The sequence below is a fragment of the Sphaeramia orbicularis genome, chromosome 10, assembly GCF_902148855.1.
Source record: "Sphaeramia orbicularis chromosome 10, fSphaOr1.1, whole genome shotgun sequence".
Lineage (NCBI taxonomy): Eukaryota > Metazoa > Chordata > Actinopteri > Kurtiformes > Apogonidae > Sphaeramia > Sphaeramia orbicularis.
The window spans coordinates 11,297,152-11,323,429 of record NC_043966.1 but is presented as its reverse complement, the minus strand read 5'-3'; the positions used below and the strand labels follow the sequence as shown (position 1 = coordinate 11,323,429).

General features: G+C 36.0%; 1 protein-coding gene across 1 annotated transcript in view; it reads left to right on the top strand.

Annotated features, from left to right (window-relative positions):
• Positions 1–26,278, top strand: part of LOC115426935 (teneurin-3) — a 244,088-nt gene that overhangs the window by 147,189 nt on the left and 70,621 nt on the right. Inside the window, exons 11-15 of the mRNA XM_030145210.1 lie at positions 734–934; positions 17,295–17,480; positions 21,756–21,776; positions 22,182–22,205; positions 23,199–23,345. Coding sequence (XP_030001070.1) covers positions 734–934; positions 17,295–17,480; positions 21,756–21,776; positions 22,182–22,205; positions 23,199–23,345 — 579 coding nt within the window. The remainder of the gene's footprint in view (positions 1–733; positions 935–17,294; positions 17,481–21,755; positions 21,777–22,181; positions 22,206–23,198; positions 23,346–26,278) is intronic.

The following is a 26,278-nucleotide window of genomic DNA, read 5'->3' as shown; positions in this document are numbered from 1 at the left end:
TTTCGCCTCCATCCTCCACTACGGTGCATTTAACGTTATCGATCGTCATGTGGACAAAAGGCAATTATCAGCTCAGATTTGCATGCGCAGGTTGTTGACCTTTTCATGTAAAAAGCTATTGAGTTCACTAAATGAATATTGTGGTTTTCTTTGAGGTGAATTGATAGGGGACGGAAACGTAGACAGGAAGAGGCGGCATTTGTATAGAGGTTCAGGTTTGATGAATTAGTTCAGGTAAATAATCAATATCTGTGTCACACGGATATGGAAATGCACGGAACAGTCGGCTCCGGGGGACACACGGCAACGTTGTGGTAAATTATTCTTTGTTAATAATAGGTTGATTATGTTGGTCATAATTGCCAATTATTAACCTAGATAAGCAAGTTGATCTCCAAATTGTTAATAGTAATTGATTATATCTGGTGAGACACTAATTGTGCTCCCTTTCTAGAGCTTATAATGGTGCATAATTATGCTGTCAGTATATTAGAAGTACCCTATAATACACTGGAGAGGATCTGGTTGAACATAGGGTGGAAAATTACTAGCAGCCACCAGTAAATACTGCAGCCTTTCAGGAACTCACACACTTTCATCTGGCTCCGGCTGCTCTCCAAATCATTTACGACCGGTAGCGGAGTGAAAGTGGCCGAGGTAAATAAGCAGGTTTGATATCCACCCGTGGAAGTGATAAACTGACACGGTTGTCGTCTTCGCCGTGTGTCCACAGTGGACTGTGTGGACCCGACGTGCTCCGGTCACGGAACCTGTCATCACGGTGAGTGCCACTGTAACCCGGGCTGGGGAGGCATCGGCTGTGAGATACTGAAGAGCACTTGTCCAGAGCAGTGCTCCAGTCACGGCACCTTCAACACCGACTCGGGGACCTGCATCTGCGAGGCCAACTGGACGGGGGCCGACTGCTCCATAGGTCAGAGCACTTTCCACTTTCTCTTCATAACTATTGGCTGCAGACTTTTAATGACATTAGAAGATCTTAACCCTTTATTGTTTACTCATACAAATACTCTGAAATTCAAAATTTCAGCCTTAGTGTGTTATTGGAGGACATAAGACTTTATTACTTTTGTGAAATTTTTACAAAATGTTTTATTGTTGTGTCGAAAATCAATGTTAATGAAGTTACCGTATTTGGTTCCTTGCCCATAAGTGGCAAAAATAAATAAAAATCAAAATACAAGAAGTGTACATGTAAAAACTACAAGAAAAACACATGTAAGGTGAAAGGAACATGTATTTTAGAACATTAGAACATCACTTTTCTTTTTACATTTTCTTTTTTTTGTTTCTTTTTTAACCTATAAACACCCGGCGCTACTTTTGTGCCACTTCCCAAATGACTTTTTCCTCTACAGGGTGGGGAAGCAAAATTTACAATGAACATTTAGTTGTTTTTTTCTCAGCAGGCACTACGTCAATTGTTTTGAAACCAAACATATATTGATGTCATAATCATACCTAACACTATTATCCATACCTTTTCAGAAACTTTTGCCCATATGAGTAATCAGGAAAGCAAACGTCAAAGAGTGTGTGATTTGCTGAATGCACTCGTCACACAAAAGGAGATTTCAAAAATAGTTGGAGTGTCCATAAAGACTGTTTATAATGTAAAGAAGAGAATGACTATGAGCAAAACTATTACGAGAAAGTCTGGAAGATACTATTAAAGAAGAATGGGAGAAGTTGTCACCCGAATATTTGAGGAACACTCGCGCAAGTTTCAGGAAGCGTGTGAAGGCAGTTATTGAGAAAGAAGGAGGACACATAGAATAAAAACATTTTCTATTATGTCAATTTTCTTGTGGCAAATAAATTCTCATGACTTTCAATAAACTAATTGGTCATATACTGTCTTTCAATCCCTGCCTCAAAATATTGTAAATTTTGCTTCCCCACGCTGTATATCTAACCTTTCTTAAGTGATTTATCACCATTAACCCTTTCATGCATGAATTATAAGAACCTTAGTCAAGATTTTTTTTCCTGACTATTTTTATTCCTTTAGACATGAAAAAAAGAATGTGATTTAATATCTTTTAATGGACCTGTTTTTTGTGGAGTTACAAAAATATCCACTCACCTGGACACCATGTGTTTAATTTTTGAAGCAAAGAAACGTGTATTTAAATCGCAATATCAGAAAGTGATATACTGTGTGAAAACTATGAAATAAAAACATTTTTAATGCAGCTAATCTGATGTTTTCTCACATTTTAACATACTCTAATACTAGTTGTTACTCACTTCATGGAGATAATATACAAAAAAAAAAAAAACAAAAAAACTTTTTGTTTAAGAAAGCTGTTAATTACAGTCTAAAAACTATTAGCAAACATGTTAGTGCAGATCAGGTTTACCAAGAACAGCAAAGTTACAGTAATGGTATGAATTGCAGTGTATGGGATGGTGCTGTGTTGGCTGATATGGAACTAAAACAACTAAACCCATGAATATACAAGAGAACAGCTGGAGAAGAACTGTCCACTGGAGTGACCACTGTGCATGAAATTTAATTATAATATGATCTTCTGTATTTTGTATTTTATTAGTAGAAATCATATATTTTCCTTTATTTAAAATGGTAAATGGACTGAACTTATATAGCACATTTTCTACACCTTAATTTATTTCATTCACTGATCATGTAGATGTTCATAAAAGCTCAGATTAAAGTTGAGGGTTATTATATCAGAAACAGAGAAAACTGAAGAAAAGGTGACTTTTTCAGCAAAATCTATCATTAACTGAACATAAACCAAGCATTCCCATCCACTGTCATTGATCCAACTCCTTGGCTTTTACTGGTGAATCAATGTTGTTGAAGATGACCGTGTTTCCATGGTAACTACGGAGCCTCTGAACATCCAAATGGGTCATATCTGATGACCATGAAAAGATGACAAACTGCATTTTACATCAAATATTTACATATATTGATAGAATTAGTGGATCAATCGGTATTCAACATTTTAAATCAGTAGATGCATTTGGTTGGTGATGGATGTTTGGGTCTTTATGAGTTTAGAACATGCTCTTTAGGTGATTATGTCTTATTTTAAGTGTGATGAGATATTTTGACTAGAAATGGTGAAAATACACTTGGTAAGATTTAGATTTTTGCAGTGTATAATATACCCAAGGCAAGTGTACTATTGTATCTGGGCAGTATGTCAGGCAATGTTGTATTAATATAGGACAGATGTTTACTGAAAATTTTGTTAGAAGCCTGCAAGAAAACAAGCACAAGAAACTGGTACAAAGCAGATCCAACACAGCATGACTGGCAAAAAATTATGAGTGAGATATACTGTATGTAATGGAACTGTTGACCCATAAGATAAGGACCGAAGAAGAACCATGTCGAGAAAAGTGGGAGAAATGGTCTGTTTTTACTACAACTGGATAAGGACGATCTTACTGATAACAACACTGGAGCAGACTGTAGAGACATGGTAATCCACTATGTTCTTTTTCTTTTGAGGTTTGTATTTCTTTATTTTTTGCTCTTCCTTCTGTATGTCCATATCTGCTCCCAAGCAGGTACCAAGAAATGTTACCAAGATAATCTTCACTTGTTCCATTGGCAGATTTTTTTTTACTTGAATTAAGCAAAAAAATCTTGAATTAAGCAAAAAAATAAAAATAAAAAAAATCTGTCAATGGAACAAGTGAAAATTATCTCGGTAAGATTTCTTGAAATAAGATTTTCAAGATCTATTGTCTAAAAATAAGTTCTTATATCTCACTGAAAAGTTACTCTTTAGGTGATTATGTCTTATTTTAAGTGTGATGAGATATTTTGACTAGAAATGAGAAAAAATACACTTAGTAAGATTTTGATTTTTGCAGTGTAGCCCAGATTTTTAGTAATTACCTGGTGAGCAGTCTCCCAAAAATATCTGATTTTAGGACAAAGCAAAATACATGAGAATAGTCTACGTTCATATCTCCACATTTTCTCCAACATGGCTGTGGTACTCGTGTGTTTATTTCTAATCCTGGATGTGACACAAAAAGCCAGTATACTTCTGTTAGTGGGGTACATCTGTAGAATAATTTGGACCAGAACTTTAAAATGTGTTCTTCAGTTTGTGCATTTAAAAGGATGTATAAATCCACTATAATAATAACAAAATATAGAACATGATCTAAATAAGTAAAAAAGCTAGTTATAATATAGAAGAATGCATAAAATAAGATATTGGAATGAATTAAAACAGACTATAATGATTAGGAGATGTTATCACATTTATTTATCAGTGTATTTTTAGTGAATATTTGAAGTGCATATAAATGTTATAGTGTATTTTAAAAACAGTTGATTTTTCAAATGTGATTGTGTGTGAGGTGACTAAAAAAGTGTGTGTGAATGGTTTGTATGGATGTACAAATATACGAGATAAAAAAAAGTGTTCTTCCAACAATATAATTGATGATGTAGATTAGAACATCACTTTTAGAACATTGCAACAACATCAGTGCTGATCCAGACCCCTGTCCACATCCACATTACCCCTTTGAACGTCATTCCTTACATTAGTACCATTACTTCATGGTACCTAACAAAGCAGGTACACTCACTGTTCATGCAGAGGTGGACCTTACAGACCCTGTAGACCACATTGGACCTGAGATTGGTGACTCACTGTCCTCACTGGAACTCAGTGTTTTTCAACCTTGGGGTCGGGACCCCGCGTGGGGTCGCCTGGAATTCAAATGGGGTCATTTGAAATTTCTAGTAATTGATAAAAATAATAATAAAAAAAATATATGGTGAGTTGAGAGAGATAATCACAATCCATAAAAGACATGACAAACTTAAGCTGAAACCGAAGCACTGTGGTTCTGTTTATCTGTCAAATGTTCATTGTGGTCGGTTTCAATGCTGCAGCTCTTTCATAATTCATAGTTTGAGTTCTTGTTTGTTCAGTATTAATTGTCAGTCTTGTAAATCCAAGCTGGACTGACTGTACATATCCTGACCAAGGAAAATCAAATTCTCACTTTGTGCAGTAATCTACACCTGGCTTTTCTGCCTCTGTCCATAATAATATACATTATACAGACTAAATGTCATCTAAAATTAACATTTATTTGTAACATAGTACAGCAAACTATTACATGATCAAAAACAAATTAATGTTAGCAAAAACGTCTCTGTTTTGAATGTCTGGGGTCGCCAGAAATTTGTGATGTTAAAATGGGGTCACGAGGCAAAAAAGGTTGAGAAGCACTGCACTATGTTATAAATCAATTCTCAAACCCTAAAAACATTAAATTATTATTATGTCAGTTCTTTTATAAGACTGAGTAGAAACAGTGCTTTAACTGTTGCTGTCATTGTCTTGTAATGTATGTGGAAATTACTAAAAATAGTCACTTGCCCGATAAAGGGTAAATAAGTAAATTCATGCTTCTTGAACATGGCAGTTTTAACATGTTTTTTTTTTTTTTTTTTTTCTCTCCCGCCCACGTTGACAGTGGTAAATTCAACCCACTGGCTTTAATCAAATCAGAGGACATATTAAGCTACTTATAGTTGTAATCTGCTTTTATTTGCGTCATTCATTTATTAATTTATCTGTGCCGTTAGTGCAGTGCGGTGTTGTTTGTATCGCTATTAGAAATCCTTGGCACAGCTTACAAGTGGCACTGTTAGTACTATAATATCTCTTTTACTTTTCTGTGGATAAAGTTTGAGTTTCACTAACAAGTTATTGGCAACACACTACTTTTGTATGTATTCCAAGCACCCCTTCCTTCTTGCTGTGCACAAACACAGTGGGCCACAGGTTTCCACAACAGCAGGTGTTTAAGCCTTTATTAACAGGCTACAGATATACTGCCTGCCTGTAGCAGAGTCCCTCTGTTATCAGGAATAATTATTCAACTTGGAATAGGAGAAATATAATCTTATATTTCAATCTTTATTTATATGGTTAAAAAAAATTAGGGTAATTAATCACAACTGTTCTTCAAAAGTCATCCCATGAACATTAGAGGACTTTTTTTTTTTTTTTTTTTAATTAGTATGTCACAATTTGAGATGAAACTGTTTTAATGGTATAGACATTCACATCAGTACTTTTCAGCCTTTCCCTACTGCTGCACATGAAGCAAACAAATGTATTAGTTCACAATGTCATACTGATTGATCATCTGAATTTACTCCAAAGATGATGAATGGATTTTGGCTGACGTGAGATTTTTCATCCTGTGAGTTATGTGCTCTTTGCTCTAGTTCAGGCAGCTGTTTAATTTTATGGGCTGCGGGTTAAATGCTTTTTGTATCAACATAAATACAGACTGAAAGAGGTGATATCTAATGTTGATGTTCCAAACTCTCAATATCAGGGGGAAGAACACACTTAGGACCGAAACCACCAATGAATCAACACTATAGAACTGTGCTCTTAAGTTGACAGTCTTGGACGATACATGATTTTCACTGAAAAACCACAAAATGCATCTTTTCATCGTCATCAGATATGACCCATTTGGATGTTCAGAGGCTTTGTAGTTACCGTGGAAACACCGTCATTTTCTACAACAGTGATTCATCAGTAAAACCCATGGAGTTGGATCAGTGAGAGTGGATGGAGATGCTTGGTTTTACATTCAGTTATTGAAATCTTCAGTGAAAAAGTCACTTTTTCTTGAGTTTTCTCTGTTTTTGATATAATAACCATCAACTTTAATCTGAGCTTTTATAAACATCTACATGATCAGTAATTTACATAGATAGATAGATAGATAGATAGATAGATAGATAGATAGATAGATAGATAGATAGATAGATAGATAGATAGATAGATAGAATAGAGATAGAATAGAATATAGAGATAGAATATAGAATGGATATAAAATGGAAAACTTGCTGTGAACACAAACCTTTTTTTTTTTTTTTTTTTGCTGCTTCTTGCATTAACACTTTGAAGAGTTCCTCTCAGATTTTGAGTGCAGTCACTAGAGGAGCTGCATGCAAAGCACCCCGCAGAATGAAACATAAACATCTTCAACTTGTTTGCCTCTTTAATGCATGGATTTTTTTTTTTTTTTCCCAGCTGATTTTAACCCATAAAGACCCAGTGCTACTTTTGATTCAGTTCCCAAATGACATTTTCTCTATCTGACCTTTATTAAGTGATTTATCACCATTGTCCATCACCAGAGCAAATGTGGGTGTAGATGTTTTTTGTAATTGATTGAATCAGATTCTGCTTTGAGATGCTTTTAAGGGACATTGTTGTTATACTTTTAGTACCTTTTAAAATAATAGTGACGTTTTATATGTATGTTCATATCAATTTAAAGTTTGTTTTTAGTGCTGACTGACATTGTATTTATGTATATTACTGTGATTTCCAGTTTGTGTTACTACTTTTTAAAATTTATTTATTTATTTGGATATACAGTATAAAATAAGACAAATACATGTAAATATCTCTCTTGATAGAGTGATGGGTACAAAAATGTGCAGGTGAGGTCAGAAACTCAAAAGGCTTATATACTTATTGTACTTTAAACAAAATAAAAGAATGTCATTTGTACACATACATTACATGAAGTAGAGGGATAAATAAAAATGACATAAAAGTAAAAGAAATACTGGTTATACATCTATAAATATCATTTCTTTCAGTAACATAAAAAGTAAAAAGAAATGAATAATAATGACTGTGCAATAATACTAGTTGTAATAGAAACACTAAATAGATAGATAGATAGATAGATAGATAGATAGATAGATAGATAGATAGATAGATAGATAGATAGATAGATAGATAGATAGATAGATACTTTATTAATCCCAACGGAAATTCAAGTATTCAGCAGCTTTGCACATCGCACAAATAGACAAAAAACCGACAGACCAAAATAAACAAAACAGTAGGTTAGTAACCAGGTTGACATTCAGGTTAGTATATATATTCTCTAAAAGACACTTGCTAAAGAGCTTCCTGTACAATACAGTAAATAAAGACTTCTGATTATACAGGTTGGGGAAGCAAAATTTACAATGAACATTTAGTTGTTTTTTCTCAGCAGGCACTACGTCAATTGTTTTGAAACCAAACATATATTGATGTCATAATCATACCTAACACTATTATCCATACCTTTTCAGAAACTTTTGCCCATATGAGTAATCAGGAAAGCAAACGTCAAAGAGTGTGTGATTTGCTGAATGCACTCGTCACACCAAAGGAGATTTCAAAAATAGTTGGAGTGTCCATAAAGACTGTTTATAATGTAAAGAAGAGAATGACTATGAGCAAAACTTTTACGAGAAAGTCTGGAAGATACTATTAAAGAAGAATGGGAGAAGTTGTCACCTGAATATTTGAGGAACACTTGCGCAAGTTTCAGGAAGCGTGTGAAGGCAGTTATTGAGAAAGGAGGAGGACACATAGAATAAAAACATTTTCTATTATGTCAATTTTCTTGTGGCAAATAAATTCTCATGACTTTCAATAAACTAATTGGTCATACACTCTTTCAATCCCTGCCTCAAAATATCGTAAATTTTGCTTCCCCACCCTGTATTTACACATTTCAGGGCAGTGATATAAAGTGAAAAAAAAAACAAAAAAACAAAACTCAAGGCCAAGTCGACCTGTCACTGGCTACAGCAGAAAAAAAGTGAAGGTGAAGGAGTGTCCATCTCAGTCTCCTGACCTCAGTATCATTGAGCCACTTTGGGGAGGTCTGAAACATGCAGTTCATGCAAGAAAACTCAAAATCTTAAAAGGAACTGAAGGTGTTTGACCAAGAAGAATGGGCAGTTTTACCATCTGAGAAAATAAAGTGCATCATCCACAGCTACCACAAAAGACTTCATGCTATCATTGACGTTAAAGGGGCCAATAACTAGTGTATGTAAACTTTTAATAAGGGTCATTTTGGTAGTTTCTGTTGTCAGTATGATTTAAAAAGAGCAAACGCATTTGTCTGATAATAAATGGCTTCACCCAACCACTAGCCACGAGTGAAAGGAAAGTTTTTGTATTATTATTTATATTCTCTGAAAAATGTTTAAAGAATCACAATTTCTGGTAGGATATGTAAACTTATGAGCACAACTGTATATCCACAGACATCTGTATTATGGTATCACCAAGTTTTCCTCTTCACACTAAAACTCATAGATGCTTATTGTGACAGTTGATCAAAATAACATTGTGTCTTATAATCTTCCCATGCTACGTCAGCTGATAGTTTACATTATAGCTCTGTTAGCTTAGCTCTGTTTTTAGACAGAAAACAGCCACAATAAAACCACAAATCACCTCCATTTTCTGTATAATTTGTATCAGAATTACAAAACATGCACATCAGTCACTACATTTAAAAGGATGTTTAAATCTAAGGTATTGAATTAACCCTTTCATGCACAGTGGTCACTACAGTGGACAGTTATTCTCCAGCTGTTCTCCTGTATATTCATGGATTTTGTTATTTTAGTTTCATATCAGCCAACACAATACACAAAACACCGCAACTGATAACATTACTGTAACTTGGCTGTTCTTGATAAACCAAATCTAACATGTTTGAGTGTAAATCAATTCCTTGTTATCGTTATTAGACTGTAATTAACAACAAAAGTTTTTTTTTTTGTTTTTTTTTTTTGCATATTATCTCCATGAAGTGACTAGTATTGGAGTTCACTACAAACAAAAAGTTAAGGATAGTTCTTTTTGTTTTTTGTCTTTTTTGTTGTTGTTGTTGTTGTTGTCATTTTTGCCATTTGTAAATAAAACTATGTCTGGTCATTAAAAAAATGTGTTTCAGTTCGCACACAAAAAAAGTAAAATGCATTGTGTAAAAATCCCAACTGAAAAAAAAAACATAGCTCCAAAAATTTTAAATATCCATAACTTTTTGTTTGTAGTGTATGTTAAAATGTGAGAAAACATCAAATTAGCAGCATTTAATGTTTTTATTTCATAGTTTTCCCACAGTATATCAGTAAATACACATTTCATTGCTTTAAAAATTAAACGCACATTTTTGCAACTCCATAAAAACTAGCTTCATTAAGAAAAAAAAAAAAAAATCATCTCATTGTTTTTTAAATGCTTAAAGAGGAATAAAGAAAAAAATCTTGATTAACGTTCTCATAATTTGTGCATGAAAGGGTTAATATAAAATATTAGGATAAAGTAAGCCAATTATCAGTATGAATCTAAGATTTTGCTTAAATTATATTTTGTATTTTATTCATATTATTGTTTAAAACTGTGCCATCTTGTTATCTTGTTTTGTTTCTGCTACTTTCCTTCTCGTAAATAGGGTAGGCATAAATAAGCTGTTGTTTCAGCCTATGCCTTTTTGCCCATGTTTATTATGGAAATCCAAACTGTATATGTATGTATCATGTTCTGTTAAATGGACGAATAAATTACCAACTAAATAATTAACTATCATCAGTAGCTGCGTTACAGATCTGTTTGGATGATTCCAAACAAAGTCAGAACTGTCACAGTTTAGTCTAAACCATGGATCAACAAACGGCAACTTAGCAAAGATAATAACATCACATAATAATGTATACATTCATAAGCCTCATAATGAAACTCTCCCATGTAGTAGAAACTCTTCCATTTCAGCATCAAACTCCATTCTTTTCATTTATTGCTGCGTCCAGTGGCGAAAACAGCAACAGTGCTTTTACATTTTTATCACTTTCGTTGACTCTAAAAGTTGTTTCTTGGTGGTTCTCATCCCATCTGGCCACTTATGGACACTTTCTGGTGTTAGTTTTCCTCGCCGTGGGAGACAGACAGAGTGACTCGCTACTATTCATAAGCTTTGAGAAGATGTGCAGAAATGCAAAAGAAAAAGGTGTCGTAAATACATCTGTTTGTCGTCTCAAAGCGATTTGATGCCACAGATGCTCTAAAAGCAGGACCACAGGAGCCACTTAGGAAAGAAAACCCACTTTCCTTGAGGGCTAATATTAATAGTGTGTGATGTGTGTGTGCAGGTCTGTTTTAGCAGCAGCAGGAAAGTAATATAAACCACCTACAGGAACCCAAAACAAACATTTCAAGGGTATAAAGAGACAGACGCTGACATCTGATAGCCGGCAGTCACTCATGCTTGGAGAGTGCTGTTTAAAGAAAAGCCTGGACTGCATCGAGTGTTCAGGTTGGACACTTTCATTTAAGAATCTGAATAAAAAAAATAAAAATAAGAAAAAAAGCTTGTGATTGGTGAAATTGGCAAAAACACCACATTCCAAGCCGACTGTTAATCCCTGTGACATTTGCTCTGACTTTGACTTGATTGCAGTTTAACAGTTTGATTCTTAAAAGAGCAAAATACAGAAAGGCAACTGTTTCTGTCATTTTTGGATTAATTAAATCAAACTCCATGTGTGATGTGTTATCAGCACTTGAAGTACATGTTGTTTTAATCCATGCTGACAACAAAGCTTTGATTCCTGCTTGGTTTTTACTCTTCTTCTTAAAATAGATGAATCATTTCCTCATAATCTAAACAATCTATGGTATTTAAGACATGCACACTGGAAAAAATGTCCCTCTAAAAACAAGTACAAAAAAATTAATACAGGATATTTTTGTTTGAATTAAGCAAAAAAAATAAATAAATAAAAATCTACCAATGGAACAAGTGAAAATTATCTTGGTAAGATTTCTTGAAATAAGATTTTCAAGATCTATTGTCTAAAAATAACTTCTTATATCTCACTGAAAAGTTACTCTTTAGGTGATTATGTCTTATTTTAACCCTTTAACACCAAACGTATCATGTTTGATACATGAGCTTTGAAGCCCTCTACATAATCAGTGTGATTTTTTTTTTTCTTGAAAAACCTGATGTATACAATTAGATACATGCAATACACAGATAATCCACCAGGGGGGAGGAATTTGTTCACTAGAGGCCTTTCCTTTCACACTACAGGATTGTCATTAATGAAGAAGGAGGAAGAACTTTGACAATTTTGAAAAGGAATTACCAATTTGTTAAACATGTTTGTGTTTTATTATGTTTTTGTTTGTTCAAAAATAATAATATTTGACAATTGAGACCCGATGTATCAAATATGATACAAAATTGAAACTCATACATTTTATTTATTCATTCATTTATTTAGCACGGACAGTACACATTAATGAACATTTCTGTAAATGTGCCAGTATTAGCAAAAAAAAAAAAAATTTAAATTCAACTGTTGTCCCTGGGTAAGATGTAAAATACCAGCATTCATAAAATAAGAAACATTTAAAAAATTAAGCCTACACATAGCATTACATAGCATTAGTTCACACACACAGTACACACAGTTAACCTTGAAGTATTCATAAAATACCCCGAGAGGAATGCACCTGCATGGAAATTGCTATTTGAAAAAAAAACAAAAATTGTTTTGGTTGTTCAGTAGGACCAATAAAGGCTCCGGTTTCAAAGAACTGGAATTTTCTGTCAATGATTTAATGGTTCAGGCTTTACAGGGTTAAGTGTGATGAGATATTTTGACTAGAAATGAGAAAAATACACCTGTTAAGATTTAGATTTTTTGCAGTGCAGTGTGATCCTCATGTCGCTGTTTTAGCTTTAGAGGACAGGATCCACTCATCTATCCTCTGCCAGCGGTGAAAATCACTTCATTTGTTAGCGGTTTTAGTATTCCAGTGGTTCGCCTTTCGATACAGGTAGGTGACATGTTAGTTCAAAGGCTGGCCCCTCCCATCTGTTATCTCCGCCTGAGATTCGAGTGATTTATGCACCGTTCCATCCCTTAGAATAGACTCATTCTATGTGTGTGTTAAACCCAGAGGAAAACACAATGCCATACTGAGTCTAACAATTAAAACTAGACGTTGCAGCCGTCTCTCTCTCTCTTTGCGAGTATAGACGACTGTTGGATATATTTCACTTGGCTGAAATTCAATTGAAAATGAAAGCATGCAGAGGCTGGATGGTGCGTTTGAGATGATGGATCTCTACACCTTTCATAGCAGTCACTGAACAAGAAAGAAGAATGATTATTTTGATGTTTCCCTTTGTAGTACGTCTCACTTTATGTACGTTATATCTAAGTTTCCGCATTTCCAGACATAATCCTCTCAGTCTGGGTAATATCTCAGGCCTGTCAATTGTAGAAATGACATGGTTTGGCTTTTAACCACGTTTAAACTTGGGGAGTTTACCTACCTGGATGGGATGGGGGGGTAGTATTCTTTCTTAATTAATGCTGCGGTTCTTCTTCAATTAAATAAACTTTAATTAACAAGCGTGTAGCATGGATCGACCGCCCACAACCCCTATCCGGCTTGAGTCAGGGGCATGTTAAAGGCAGATAAACACTTTTGCACTAATGAAAAATTGATTGCATAGATTCTATGGGAAGGAGGTATCCCTTTGGAATCGAATGACTCCCCTCCAGAGGCATGCTTAATATTCTACAGTGTCGGCTTGACTTAATCAGAACCATCCAAGGTCTCTCAATCGAAGAAAAACTCTATTCAGAGAGCTGGAAACAGCCAGTTAAAAGAGCCTCACTGAAGGAGATGAGAGTGGGCATAGCAGTGGGGGTGGCACGGCTTTAAAAGATTATAAAAATACATGAAAAATAGTTAATATTTTATCCATGACTTGTTGCATTTTCGGTGGCAAAATGATGTCTCTTGGCTAATTTGCTTTCTCTGCAGACTTTACCGAGTTTTTAAAAGTCACAAACTTTTTTTTTCCCGTTACGCGGGGTCATATAAATTTTCCGGGAGTCCTTTAACCACTTAAATTTTGAGGACAGACTTGAGCTACTTTTCTCGAGCACACTGGCAGTTATTGTCAAAGTGGAAAGCTTTAGGTCTCTTCTGTTCAAAAGCTTGATAGGAGCTCTTGGTTCCATTAAATGAACATGTCTCATTCTCACACAAGAACGAGCACAGCTTGTTGAGCATTAGTTTTAGCCCGGTACAGACTGATTATCTGAACCACCCGTGGATTCAACCATTTGAATTGTCTTTTCTAAAGACGACGCCGATTCGGAGCAGCTGTTCTTCCGTTTCTGATGCAGTTTTTTTTTTTTGAAGACAACATGGCCATCTAACGTTTTTGTTGAGTCCGAGCATAAGAATCTGCTTAGATCCATATCCCTGGCCTCATCCTGCCAAAGCTCCATGCAAATAAGATCTCAGAATATGTAAAACCTGAGAACTGGTTGTTGGGAGGTTTTGTAGATGTGCAAAGTACTGGTGTTCTTTCAGTGCTCTGAATTTAGATTTTCTGATTAACGACAGGTTTTGTTTCATGTTACGGCACTCATGAGGAAATAAAACGTCTCAGGAAATCACTACAGTGTTTGATAAAGATGATTTGAAGTGTCTTCAGAATAGAAATGACAATAACCTGTGATTTTTTTAAGATTTATTTGTTTATTTTTTGTACCTGTGCAGAAAAAAAGTCTTTCCTCTTATCATGGAGTAATTATTCTGAAAAAAATGCATTTAGTGTGATACATCTGGATGTTATTTTAGATGAAATAAGTTGCCGTTTGGCTGATCGGACCTGCTTGTCAATATGATAATGAACTATTTTGCCAAGAACCTTTTCATGAAACAGATGTGGATATTACCCGTCTGATGCCACTACACCAGACTGGGTGTCTCCCTGCAGTGTTCCTCTTTAACTTTTATCTCTTTCATGTGGATTTTAACTAATACTTAGTCCTTGGAATTGATTTTTTTTCTTCTTCTAATGATCTGAGGGCAGGATTTTGTTACAGCCCAGTATTGCAGAGTACATGTTTCAGATGCTAAATGCTAAACATTGAGCCTCTTTATGTGACCATTAAAATCCCATAACTGGGGGTAATCACATAATTCATTCATTTTTATTCATTCATTCATTTGTTTCGAGCAGAAGAAGAAAAAAAAAAAAAATTAGGTGTACAAGGAACCGACAGCAGAGCAAATACATGAAATAAAGGTGATCAAGACAATATAGCAATTGCCATGTACACTAGTAATAATAAAATAAATTCAATATGTACTGCTCAAAAAGGAGTGGGAAGAAGAAAATGTATTAAATCCCACCCCCATCTTTCATTATACAACATAACACATTACTTTTGCTTCCTTAATGATAAAGTTACATCTGTTTAGAGTCCTAATAATGTAAATAACACATTATAAACAGATTAGCAATGCTGATAGTAGCATATAAATGATAGTTTGCATAACTTATAATAGGATATATTTCAGCAATAATTACCAACAATGGTAATGGAAGTGACACATACCAACATGGTAAACAACGAGAAGCACCTACCAACAAAAGTAATAATTAGCATGAACATAACATTTACAATAAGCCCCGCCCTCCCTGTACTGTGACCAGACCATACGTTTATTAATTTTCAGTCCATTGTCAGATTTCTTTCGGAGTTTGTCTGTATGTAGTGATGGTCGACTCACTCACATTTGACTACATCACTTCCATATTCCATATGACTTAGATTGGATTTAAATCCCACCACTAGTTCGCGCAAACCAGTTTTAACTTAGATTGCGCAATTTGCCCCTGCTCACTCATGCATGAAAAAAATGGGTCTGTAAATTTGGACAAATATCCACCAATCCCCTACCTACTGACATCCATAAAAGAAATTCTAAAAAAATTATCAAATGTAGAACTGGGGGTAATTTTTCAAAATGTATAGTTTTTTTTGATACACCCTGCATTGTGCAGGTCTAATTTTGAGCCTTTAGAAGGTGTATATTTTTGTGTTTTTTCTCATATACTCTGCACATTCCACGGTGACCAGACTATATGTTTAATTAATAGTTGTAATAATCAGTAATAATCAGCTCTGATGCATTTACATACACAAAAATAAATATGATAATCAAAAAACACTGGTTTCAGTCCATTATCAGATTTCTCTCGGAGCACGCATGTATGTAGTGATGGTTGACTCACTCACATGTGACTGCATCACTTCCATATTCCATATGACCTCCGATTGGATTAAATCCCACCGCTACTTCACGCAAACCAGTTTTAACTTGAATTGTGCAATTTGCCCCTGCTCACTCATGCATGAAAAAAATGGGTCTGTAAATAAAAAGAAAAAAAATTCCAAAAATTTTGAAATGCAGAACTGGGGGTAATTTTTCACAATGTATAGTTTTTTTTTGATACACCCTGTATTGTGCAGGTCTAATTTTGAACCTATAGAACAGTGTCAAACTCATTTTAGTTCAGGGGCCACATTCAGCTAAATTTGATCTGAAGTGGGCCAAACAAGTAAAATAATAACATAATAATGTAATAATATATAAATAATGTCAACTCCAAACTTTTCTCTGTTTTAGAGTGAAAAAAGCAAATTTATATCATGAAAAAGGTTTACATCTACAAATTATCCTTTCAAAAGGTGTGAATAACATGAACAAACTGAAAAAATAAGTGTAATTTTAACAATATTATGTCTCAGTTTATCATTTACACATGTACATTATAACTTACAGATCACAGTGGATCTACAAATATTCAAAACACTGAGTAACAGGTAGAATATTGTTAAAATTGTACATACTTCTCTTAGGACATTTCAGGTTATTTGCATTTTTTTCAAAATTATACTTTGTTTTAGTGTAAATACATGAAAATATTTACATTTACAAAGAGAAAAAATTGGATTTATGATAGTATTTTACTGGTCCTGCTCACTTCAGATTGAATGTGGAACCTGAACTAAAAGGATTAATATCTTAGTGTAATTTTTGCATTTCACAAATTCATCCAAAGGGCCGGACTGGACCCTTTGGCGGGACGGATTTGGCCCCCGTGCCGCATGTTTGACACCTGTGCTGTAGAAGGTGTACATTTTAGTGTTTTTTTTCTCATATACTCTACACATTCAACAAAAATATACTGTTTATATCACTGCTGCAAGTGTGTTTCGATATTTATAACAACATATAATCATTAGTCATTTTGTTTTTACATGCGGTCTTACATGATTTTGCAGTATTTCTCAGCTACATGGCTTCATATACAATACAGTCTCTAGAAATAACATAAGAGACGCATGTTGTTTACTGTTAAACTTTCTGGCCCAGTTTAACCAAGGGAGCCAACACTTCTCAGCAAACATCAGAGCATTTTTCAGTACTGGCAGATGCATCTTTTACAGAATACAAAAATACACCAGTAAAAAAGAAAAACTAGGCTTTTCAAAGTACAAAAGCTACATGTCTCTGAGGCTTTCTTCTTTTTCGCTACAGAAGTGTGTGTGGTAGACTGCGGTCCCCACGGCTCATGCATCAGCGGTGTGTGTCACTGCGAGGAAGGCTGGACAGGACCAGAATGCGAGCAGAGGGACTGTCACCCACGCTGCATCGATCACGGAGTCTGCCGGGAGGGCAAATGCGACTGCCACCAGGGCTGGACTGGTGAACACTGCACCATCGGTGAGCCACGCTGACACATAACACACACCTACACACACGGACATGGAAGCAATCAGTTAATGGACAGTCTTAAAAGGCCACAAGGATGGAGTTTAAATGCCATTTTTTTTGTGTGTGTATGTGTGTTTTTAGTGCAGTTTCAGACTATGACACATGGATTCTTTTGCTGCCTACATGTTTCACAAATGTGACACCCTTTTTTTCCCCCCACAAATCACTCAGATGAATGTTACCGTGTCATTCTCAACTTTGGATTTTTCTTTTTTTTTCCCCCATCAGCTATGAGGACTGTTCCCAGCTATTAACCGTGCATTTTTTTTCTTCCAGATTTTTCTCACAGATGCTGATCCTGGAAAATACATAATGCACTCTCACGTAGGGCTGGGTGATATGGTTAAAAAAAAAAAAAAAATGGTATAATGATAAAAAGGTTCACATCAGAAGATATCACTAATTACACTGGTCAACAACAAATTTATTGTTTAAGTTTTTTTGAGCTGATTTAGGATAATTTTGGTGTGCTGAATCCAAAAATCACATTAATTTTGCTCAATCAGGTCAACTTTCTGAACTATGCTACATATTGGCTTTTTAACATTTTTGCATTTTCACATCATATGATACAAAATTCTTTCAAATTTCTTGCAATAAATGAGTTCTGAAGATTTTACTTTTGCCAAGTTATGATTAATGGTTTTTTTTAATATTACAGGTGAATGAAATGGCTTCTACTAGAAGATCTTGCAAAAATAAGCCTGACGTATTCTGCTACATCTGCGGTGAATACACCATTGTACCTAACAGGAATCAAGTCACAAGTTTCATAAAGTGTGCTTACCAATCTTATTTTGGTATTAATTATTATATTTTGTGAGAAGATCAAATTTTTCAAAATCAAATTAGCAAAAAACCTGACCTGATTGAGAAAAACAGATGTCATTTTTGGATTTAGCGGTCCTAATTCAGTTGAAAAAACCTAGACAACTTGCAAAAAACATTTTTTTGTAACCCTGTGTTATTAATATCACGATAAATTTCAGATTCATTATGTATCTGCAGTTTAACAGCAAATTAGTGGTCCTGTGTACAAAAAAAGAGATTTATGGATTTAAGTTATTCATAAAAAGATGTAAACGAGATGAAAACGTCACAAAAAATGTAAAATGCATAAACTGTAAAAAAACAAAAACACACCAGTAGTCTCTGATTTTGCTATATACGTCATATTTTCTTTATTTTGCTTGAAAATAAATCAAAATTAACAAAATGAGACCAATCTGATTTCCTAATCACAAAATAAATAAGAATAATATCATTTCTTATGGACAAACAACAAAACTGTGATTTATCTGAGAATGGAAACCGTTAAGGCAAAAGTAAAACATGTACTGCGATAACTATCATGATTATTACGAAAAAAAAGAAGAATACTGTTTCTTATGGATCAACTCTATGTACAGCAGACAATTTCAAACAAATTTCATGATAAAAATGTTTGTTTCACATCAAAATATGCATGATATAGATGAAATAAAATAACCTAACTGTGATTTAACTGAGAGTGGAAACCATTAAGGCAAAAGTACAATACATACTTGCGATAACTATCATGATTATTATGAAAAAAAAGAATAATATTGTTTCTTATGGACCAACTCTATGTACCGCAGACAATTTCGAACAAGTCTGATGATAAAAATGTTTGTTTCACAGCAAAATATGCATGATGTAGATGAAATAAAATAACATAACTGCGATTTAACTGAGTGGAAACCATTAAGGCAAAAGTAAAACATGGACTGCGATAACTATCATGATTATCAAGAAATAATAAAAAAAAAAAATCAACTATTTATCGCAGTATCGCTGAGTCCTACTGTTACCTCTAATGAAGCAGTGTTTTTATTCTTCGGATGAACTATGCAAAACCAGGACATATTTAGTTCATATCTGTTACAAATAATATATTATTAATCCTTCTATTCTTCTGTTCTTTTATCTTTATTCTAGCTCTCCTTATAATGTCATTTTTAAGCTAGGGCTGCACAATATGTCACCTCAGACATCTCATCACACGGAAAATGCAGAATAATGCAAAAATGGAAAATGAACTCAACCACAACCTGAAACTGAACACGCAAGAGGGGAGAAAAAAAACAGAAAAGAGGAAGATTTGGTTGCAAAAAGAACAGCAACATCAACCATATGCAATGATTTCAAAGGATGAGACTGACTTTGTTGACGGTGCCTTCATGGCGAGTCAACCAGTGTAACTATGTAATTTTCCCCTCAAAATCACTTCAGAAGAGTAGTCACAATTCTCACCTGCTTTTGTGTTTGGTGTGTTCAAACCAGCTGCACGGCGTTAAAGTGAGAGGTTGCACTCCAAAAATTGTCAGTGGAAAAAAAAAAAAAAGTCATTTTTGAGCCTGTTTATTACTGTTATTTCCTATGCAGATGCATTTCCCTGCAAGCTCACCCCAATCATTAGGATGATTATTTCTTTCCAAAATACAAATATTTGTGTCATCTGGTGAAAATTTCTGTATTTATTCATGGCAGGAAAAAACAAAACAAAACCCCTCATTGCCATTTTTCCCTCCGAATATTGTGCAGCCCTACTTCAGACTGTTTCTGTAAAGAGTTTTTCTTCACCTATCTGTCTGGTTTTTCCCTCTCTGTGTAAGATCTCTTTTCTTTCTGCTCACCAACTTTATTTTTTTCTATCATCCATTTAGATATTCCACCCTTTCGACTGCTGAAGTGATGCTCCTGTATTAGTGAGTCAAGGGCAGGTATTTAGGGAGCAGAAAAGCCGCGGGTAGGCCTCTTTGGAATATCATTTTTCTGAAATGGCAGTGCTTCACCTGGCATTAATGAGGATAATGACTTCTGAGATGTCACTTCCTATTGACCTTTAACTCACGCTTCCTCGACACCTCACCTTCTGTCAAAGGTCCTGTAGTTAAACCCTGACACGCCGCATCAAACACCATTCTCCCAAGTGTCATCTCACGCCTCTCGATGATAACATATTCCCTGGGAAACAAAAGATCTGGCTCTCGAAAACTATTGAACCCTAATTATGTATTTACAAGTTCTCTCATCAGCAATCCCCCCCGTCCACAGCGCCGATCCATCTCTGAGGGAGTGGAGGCCGCAGTGAGGGAGTTGTCGGAGGGGTCACATTCCTGATCGTATTAATCTTTCCCTCCTCAGGGCCGACTGTGCACCATCTATTTTCTCTTTCTTTCCTACTGTTTAAGACTCCCGTCAGGAAAGTAACTCCTTGCTTCGGATGCAGTGGGGATGAATAGGCCGTGCTTTACCTTTTCTCGGAGAACTGGGGGCTTATTTTGTCTTTCAAACCCTGAATAACTGCCATTTGCACAAAGCGCCTTTTAATCACATTACATGGCTAAAGCTTGAATAGAGGACTTCCTTTGGCCATTCTTTTGTCACAAGCATCTAGATCCTGTTTTAAATGCAAGGCTTAACCCATTGTCAGGGCTTTCTCAGCACTGCACTTTACCGCTAAGGTGTATTTGATTTGTTCTAGTATACTGCTGGTTCACCGCCGAGCAGTTGTTGAAGTCAGTCAAGTAGAGATGACGACAAGATTGAAAAGGGAAAAAAAAAAAAAAAAAAGAGCATTGGTATTCTGCTTCATGATGCATTGTTATTACACTAAGGATGAGTCTACATACTTCCTGACAGGCAGACAGATGAAGGTTCATATATTGTGAGGTGAAAATAAAGGGTGTTACAACACTCAGATATCAAGAGAAACAGTGCGTTCCTCTTTGTGTTAGTCTGTTACTGTCTTGCTTCGGCAAAGAAAAGCAGATGGGGAGCGTTAACGGTGAATATTTTACTGAGCTCAGGATGCGGGATTCATTTATGTTGGACCCTATAGACGGAAATAGGATCATCATCTAAGTGGCTTTTGTACTGTATAAAATTGCACTGATTTGACCATGGAAGCATCTATAATTCTGATTAATCACTTGCTTCTTTAATTAACATCTTCCCTCTAAATTCGTAACACTGAATCTGTTCTTCCAGTTGCTAAACTATTGATCTACGTCTCTAAATCTGCAGCCTGTTTCTCCTTTTTTGTCTGCTCCTCTCAAACCAATTTTCTACTTGTTTTTTTTCTATTTGTACATCTTTGCCTAACTCTTACTTATATCCGTTTTCTTCTCTATTTTATGTCTGTATGCCTGTCTGCCTACCTCTCTGTCTCTCTCTCTCCAACTCCCTCATGGCTTTTAGCCCTGGATTCCAGAGTATCAGGTAAAAAAAAAAACACACTCTTTTCACTTTGCTTGAGAATTATACCTGTGACTTAAAAAAAAAAAAAGAATGAAAATGGGTGATCTCACAGCTTTCCACTCTTTGTCTTAATATCAGTCATATCCTTGTCACTCATGCTTAGCATTAGCTATTCAGCACAATCACCATAGCGACTGTAATTTACATACACAGTAGAGAGATTGAAATTAGAGCAGAAGCTAAAATGTGCTTTACCTTCACCAGTGGTAAAGACAAAAAGTAACTCTTAACCCAAGTTGGCAAGTTAGCCACTTTTTGTCATCCCTGCAAGTTACAATAAGAATGTGTTTGTCAGTCTTAGCTCTGCCACCACAGAGATAAGTAATTTTCTTTTCCAAATGTTTCCCTTCCTCGGTTGTGTAATAGGAGCAGTCAAGATAGGATATAAAGGTAAATTGAACCACTATACACCCCCAAGGGAGATTGTCACAAACAATCCCTCCCTGCTCACTGTCTTCCTAGCACGGCGTATATACACCTGTTCGTCCGAGTCGATCATAATGTTTCTGCTGTGGTCCTGCTCCCCCCGATATGTCCCCTCATCTCCTGTCCGTCTGAACCAGTCTTACACAGACCCCCACGGTCCCTTCTCCCTTGTCTTAATTCCCTGTGTCTGCCAGATTAAACGCCCCAAACTGGTGTGGTTTAGTCATGTTTCGACTCCCTGTCTTCACCCTCCACTACAAGGAATGCGATCTGGCAGCAAATGCTCTGTTTTTTTTTTTTTTTGTAAATGTAGAGACTCTAGATCCCCACCCTCCTCTCTTCTTCCCACATTTCTACCCCTATTTACATATACTTCCCTTTCCCTTTTGATGTTCCTGTTACTTCACATGAGTCTGGCATCTGCAATATGGGCTGTTTGTGCTGAAAACACTCTCAGGCAAAAAAAAAAAAGTCCTGGTTCTCGGAGACTGCCGCTCAGTTCCCAGGCTCTAAAAATGACTCTTAAAAACACACGTACGGTTGTAAAAATTTACTCGAGGGCAGTCTTCGATGTGTAAAATGAAACTGGAAGGATATGCGCAACCAAAATAAAGGTTACTTGAGCACAAAGAATCAATGCGGAGTCATCGCATGTCCCATTAGCCTGGATCAGGTGTCTGTTTTACACCATCTTTTCGTCGTCGGTGGAGCTGCAGAGGCTCCTGAAACTCATGTGAAACGACAGTAACGCCTCACACCCCTCCCACCCCCATCCCCAGTCCTGTCAGAGGTGTATTGTACTGTATGTTCACTCAATACTGTCTCTTATCATTTTTGTCCCACCTCTGCCCCAGTCCACTCTAAACGCCCCCTCCACTCTTGTCTCCCTCTCCCCTTCTCCTGATTTCCTTGTTCTGACTTGCTCGGCTGTTTGACACGTACATGATGTGTTGACAGATGGCTGCCCCGGGCTGTGCAACAACAACGGGAGGTGCGTCCTGGATCAGAATGTCTGGCACTGCATCTGCCAGTCAGGATGGAGAGGGCTCGGATGCGATGTAGCGACCGAGACGCTCTGCTCAGATGGCAAGGATAACGAGGGAGGTAGGAGGAATTAAAAGCCTTGTACAAATAGTCTTTTAGCTTCAGACGAGGGAGAAAAAAAAGTGCATCTCTTAGTTTGTGAGACAGAAAATTGGCTTTGATGCGGCTCCTCGGTGACACTGCAAACAAACAAAACAAATCAATCATACATAAAACATCACTGAAAAGAATATGCAAATGCAGTTGCAGAGCAGATTGTTAAACAGCATGCTTTAAAATATACAGTAGATCAATTATAAAGTGTGTCAGACTGTATATTCTTTGTCCACCAGATAAGCTTTTAACCCATAAAGACCCAAACAGTCACCGGCAACCAAAAGCATCTATTGATCTGAAATGTTTAATGACTTCTGATCCAATAATCCTATCAATCCATGTAGAGAATTGGTGTAAAATGCAGTTCGTCATCCTTTCACGGTCATCAGATATGACCCATTTGGACGTTTAGAGGCTCCGTAGTGAACGTGGAAACACAGTTATCTTCTACAACATTGATTCATCAGTAAAACCAATGGAGTTGGATCAATGACAGTGGATGGAGATGTTTGGTTTTACAGTTAGTGATATCTTCACTGAAAAAGTCACTTTTCTTGAGTTTTCTCGGTTTTTGATATAATAACCAGGGGCACCGCTACCAATTGAAAGATAAACATTGTGGACTCTCATAAATTTCAATCTGTGGTCGATCTGTTGGAGGAGGGGGGCGTTATGTAGGGGTGTGGTCCATACATAACGTCACTTACCATAGCGTGAATACGTAACTGAACCTTAAAATTCTTTCAACTTCCGACTCTCGGCTTGTATTCCTTTCTTATGCAGCGAGTCTTACACAAAATGTTCACAACTTCTAGCCTGTATCCATTGGACCCCCTCCACTGCCCTATGGCCCCCCGACAAATGCTGGGCCCCATGACTTCATCTAGTTTACCCCCCCTCCTTATCGGCATCCCAGATAATAACCATCAACTGTAATCTGAGCTTTTATAAACATCTACATGATGGATGGATGGATGGATGGATGGATGGATGGATGGATAGATAGATAGATAGATAGATAGATAGATAGATAGATAGATAGATAGATAGATAGATAGATAGATAGATAGATAGATAGATGGATAGATGGATAGATGGATAGATAGATAGATAGATAGATAGATTATTGATCCCAAAGGAAATTCAAGTATTCAGCAAGTTGGTATGCGGTACTAGAAGACAAAAAACAAACAGACCAAAAACAAAACAGGTGGGTCAGTAAACAGGTTGACATTAACTTTAGTATATAGTCTAAAGAACTTACTCTAAAAAAAAAAAAAAAAAAACTTCCTGTACAATACTTTAAACACAGACTTGTAATTTAAAAATCTGTTGAAGAACTGAATGTACTGTCAATGTACAATATTTACACATTTCAGTGCACAGTGATTTAAAGTGAAAAATCAAAAAAAGAGCAGAAATACTAAAAAAACACTTAAAAAACTCTGACCTGGACGGAGCTACTGAAATGTCCGCCACTGGCGCTAGCACTGAAACTACTACTACCTAAATATAGGAAAATACATGGTTTTCACTGAAAAACCGCAAAATGCAGAGGATAATATTAGAATACACTACCAGTCAAAAGTTTGGACTCACCTTTTCATTTAAATGACATGAGATGGACCGCAGATGGCTGACAAGTGTTCAGCATCACTGGGAACTCCTTTCAGACTTTTGGAAAACATGTCAGGTGACTACCTCATGAAGCTCTTCGAGAGAATGGCAAGAATGTGCAAAGCAGTAATAAAAGCAAAATGTGGCTATTTTGAAGAATCTAAAATAGAAAACATACTTTGAGTTATGTCACATTTTTTAACTACATAATTCCATATGTGTTCATTCATAATTTTGATGCCGTCAGTGAGAAGCTACAATGTAAATAGTCATGAAAATAAAGAAAAAACAGGTGAGTCCAAACTATTGACTGGTAGTGTAAATAGTGATAAATCACCTAAGTAAAATAAAGAGAAAAAACTACTGAGCACCAAGGTTATTATCGTTAACAAACACTAACGAAATGACAAAAGCTAGAATTGTAAAAACATTTTCGTTAACTGAAATAAATAAAAACTATCATTAAAAAAAAAAAAACAATATCTAACTGAAACTATTGTGTGCTTATAAAACTAACTAAAACTTATAAAAATTATGGATAAAATTCAGTGGTGGCTGCTCGTCTTTCAGACAGGGGAAGCTCATTGTTGGCTTACATCAAAAAAAAAAATTGTCAAGTTATTTAAACATAAATTCGTCCCTCCGTTCCTTTTTAAGAAAATGCTCAGTGACCTTATCGTACCAAGTAGGTGTCTTTTCCAGGGACTGGACCAGTGTCCTCTGAATGTCCAGCAGAGCTGGGCTGCTTAGATTGCCTTGGCCTATTGTGTTGTGGGTGTCAGACTTCAGCCTTTTTCAACAGATGCTCCTTTCACTCCGACCTAGCCGACAGTTTGATTGATTTAACTATCTACAAAACGATATTAAACTCGAACAAGAAATGATTAAATTATGTGACTGAAACAAGAAAACACTGAAATTGTTAAATTGAAACAAGGAAGTCCAATGAGTGTGTTTTATTTACAGTGCAAGAAATGAACGAGTAATTTCGTAGTGGTTTCTCTCTCGATTTCACAGTAGAATGTGTGACGGTATTAAACTGAACTGTGTCAGTGAAGGAGGAGATCTGAAACTAGCTGTCAATCAAACGGGATTCAGCCTTTCGACTGATCCTCCAATCAGCACGTGGGATTCTGGCGTCCAGCCTGGCCGAGCTCTGCCCGCAGCTCCATTCACCCCCAGAGACGTCCGGCGTCCGGGGGCGGGACAACATTGTGGCATTTATCCAATTACAGTCCAGTTTTGAGGCAATGAAAAAAACGGTTCCACTCAGTCCCATT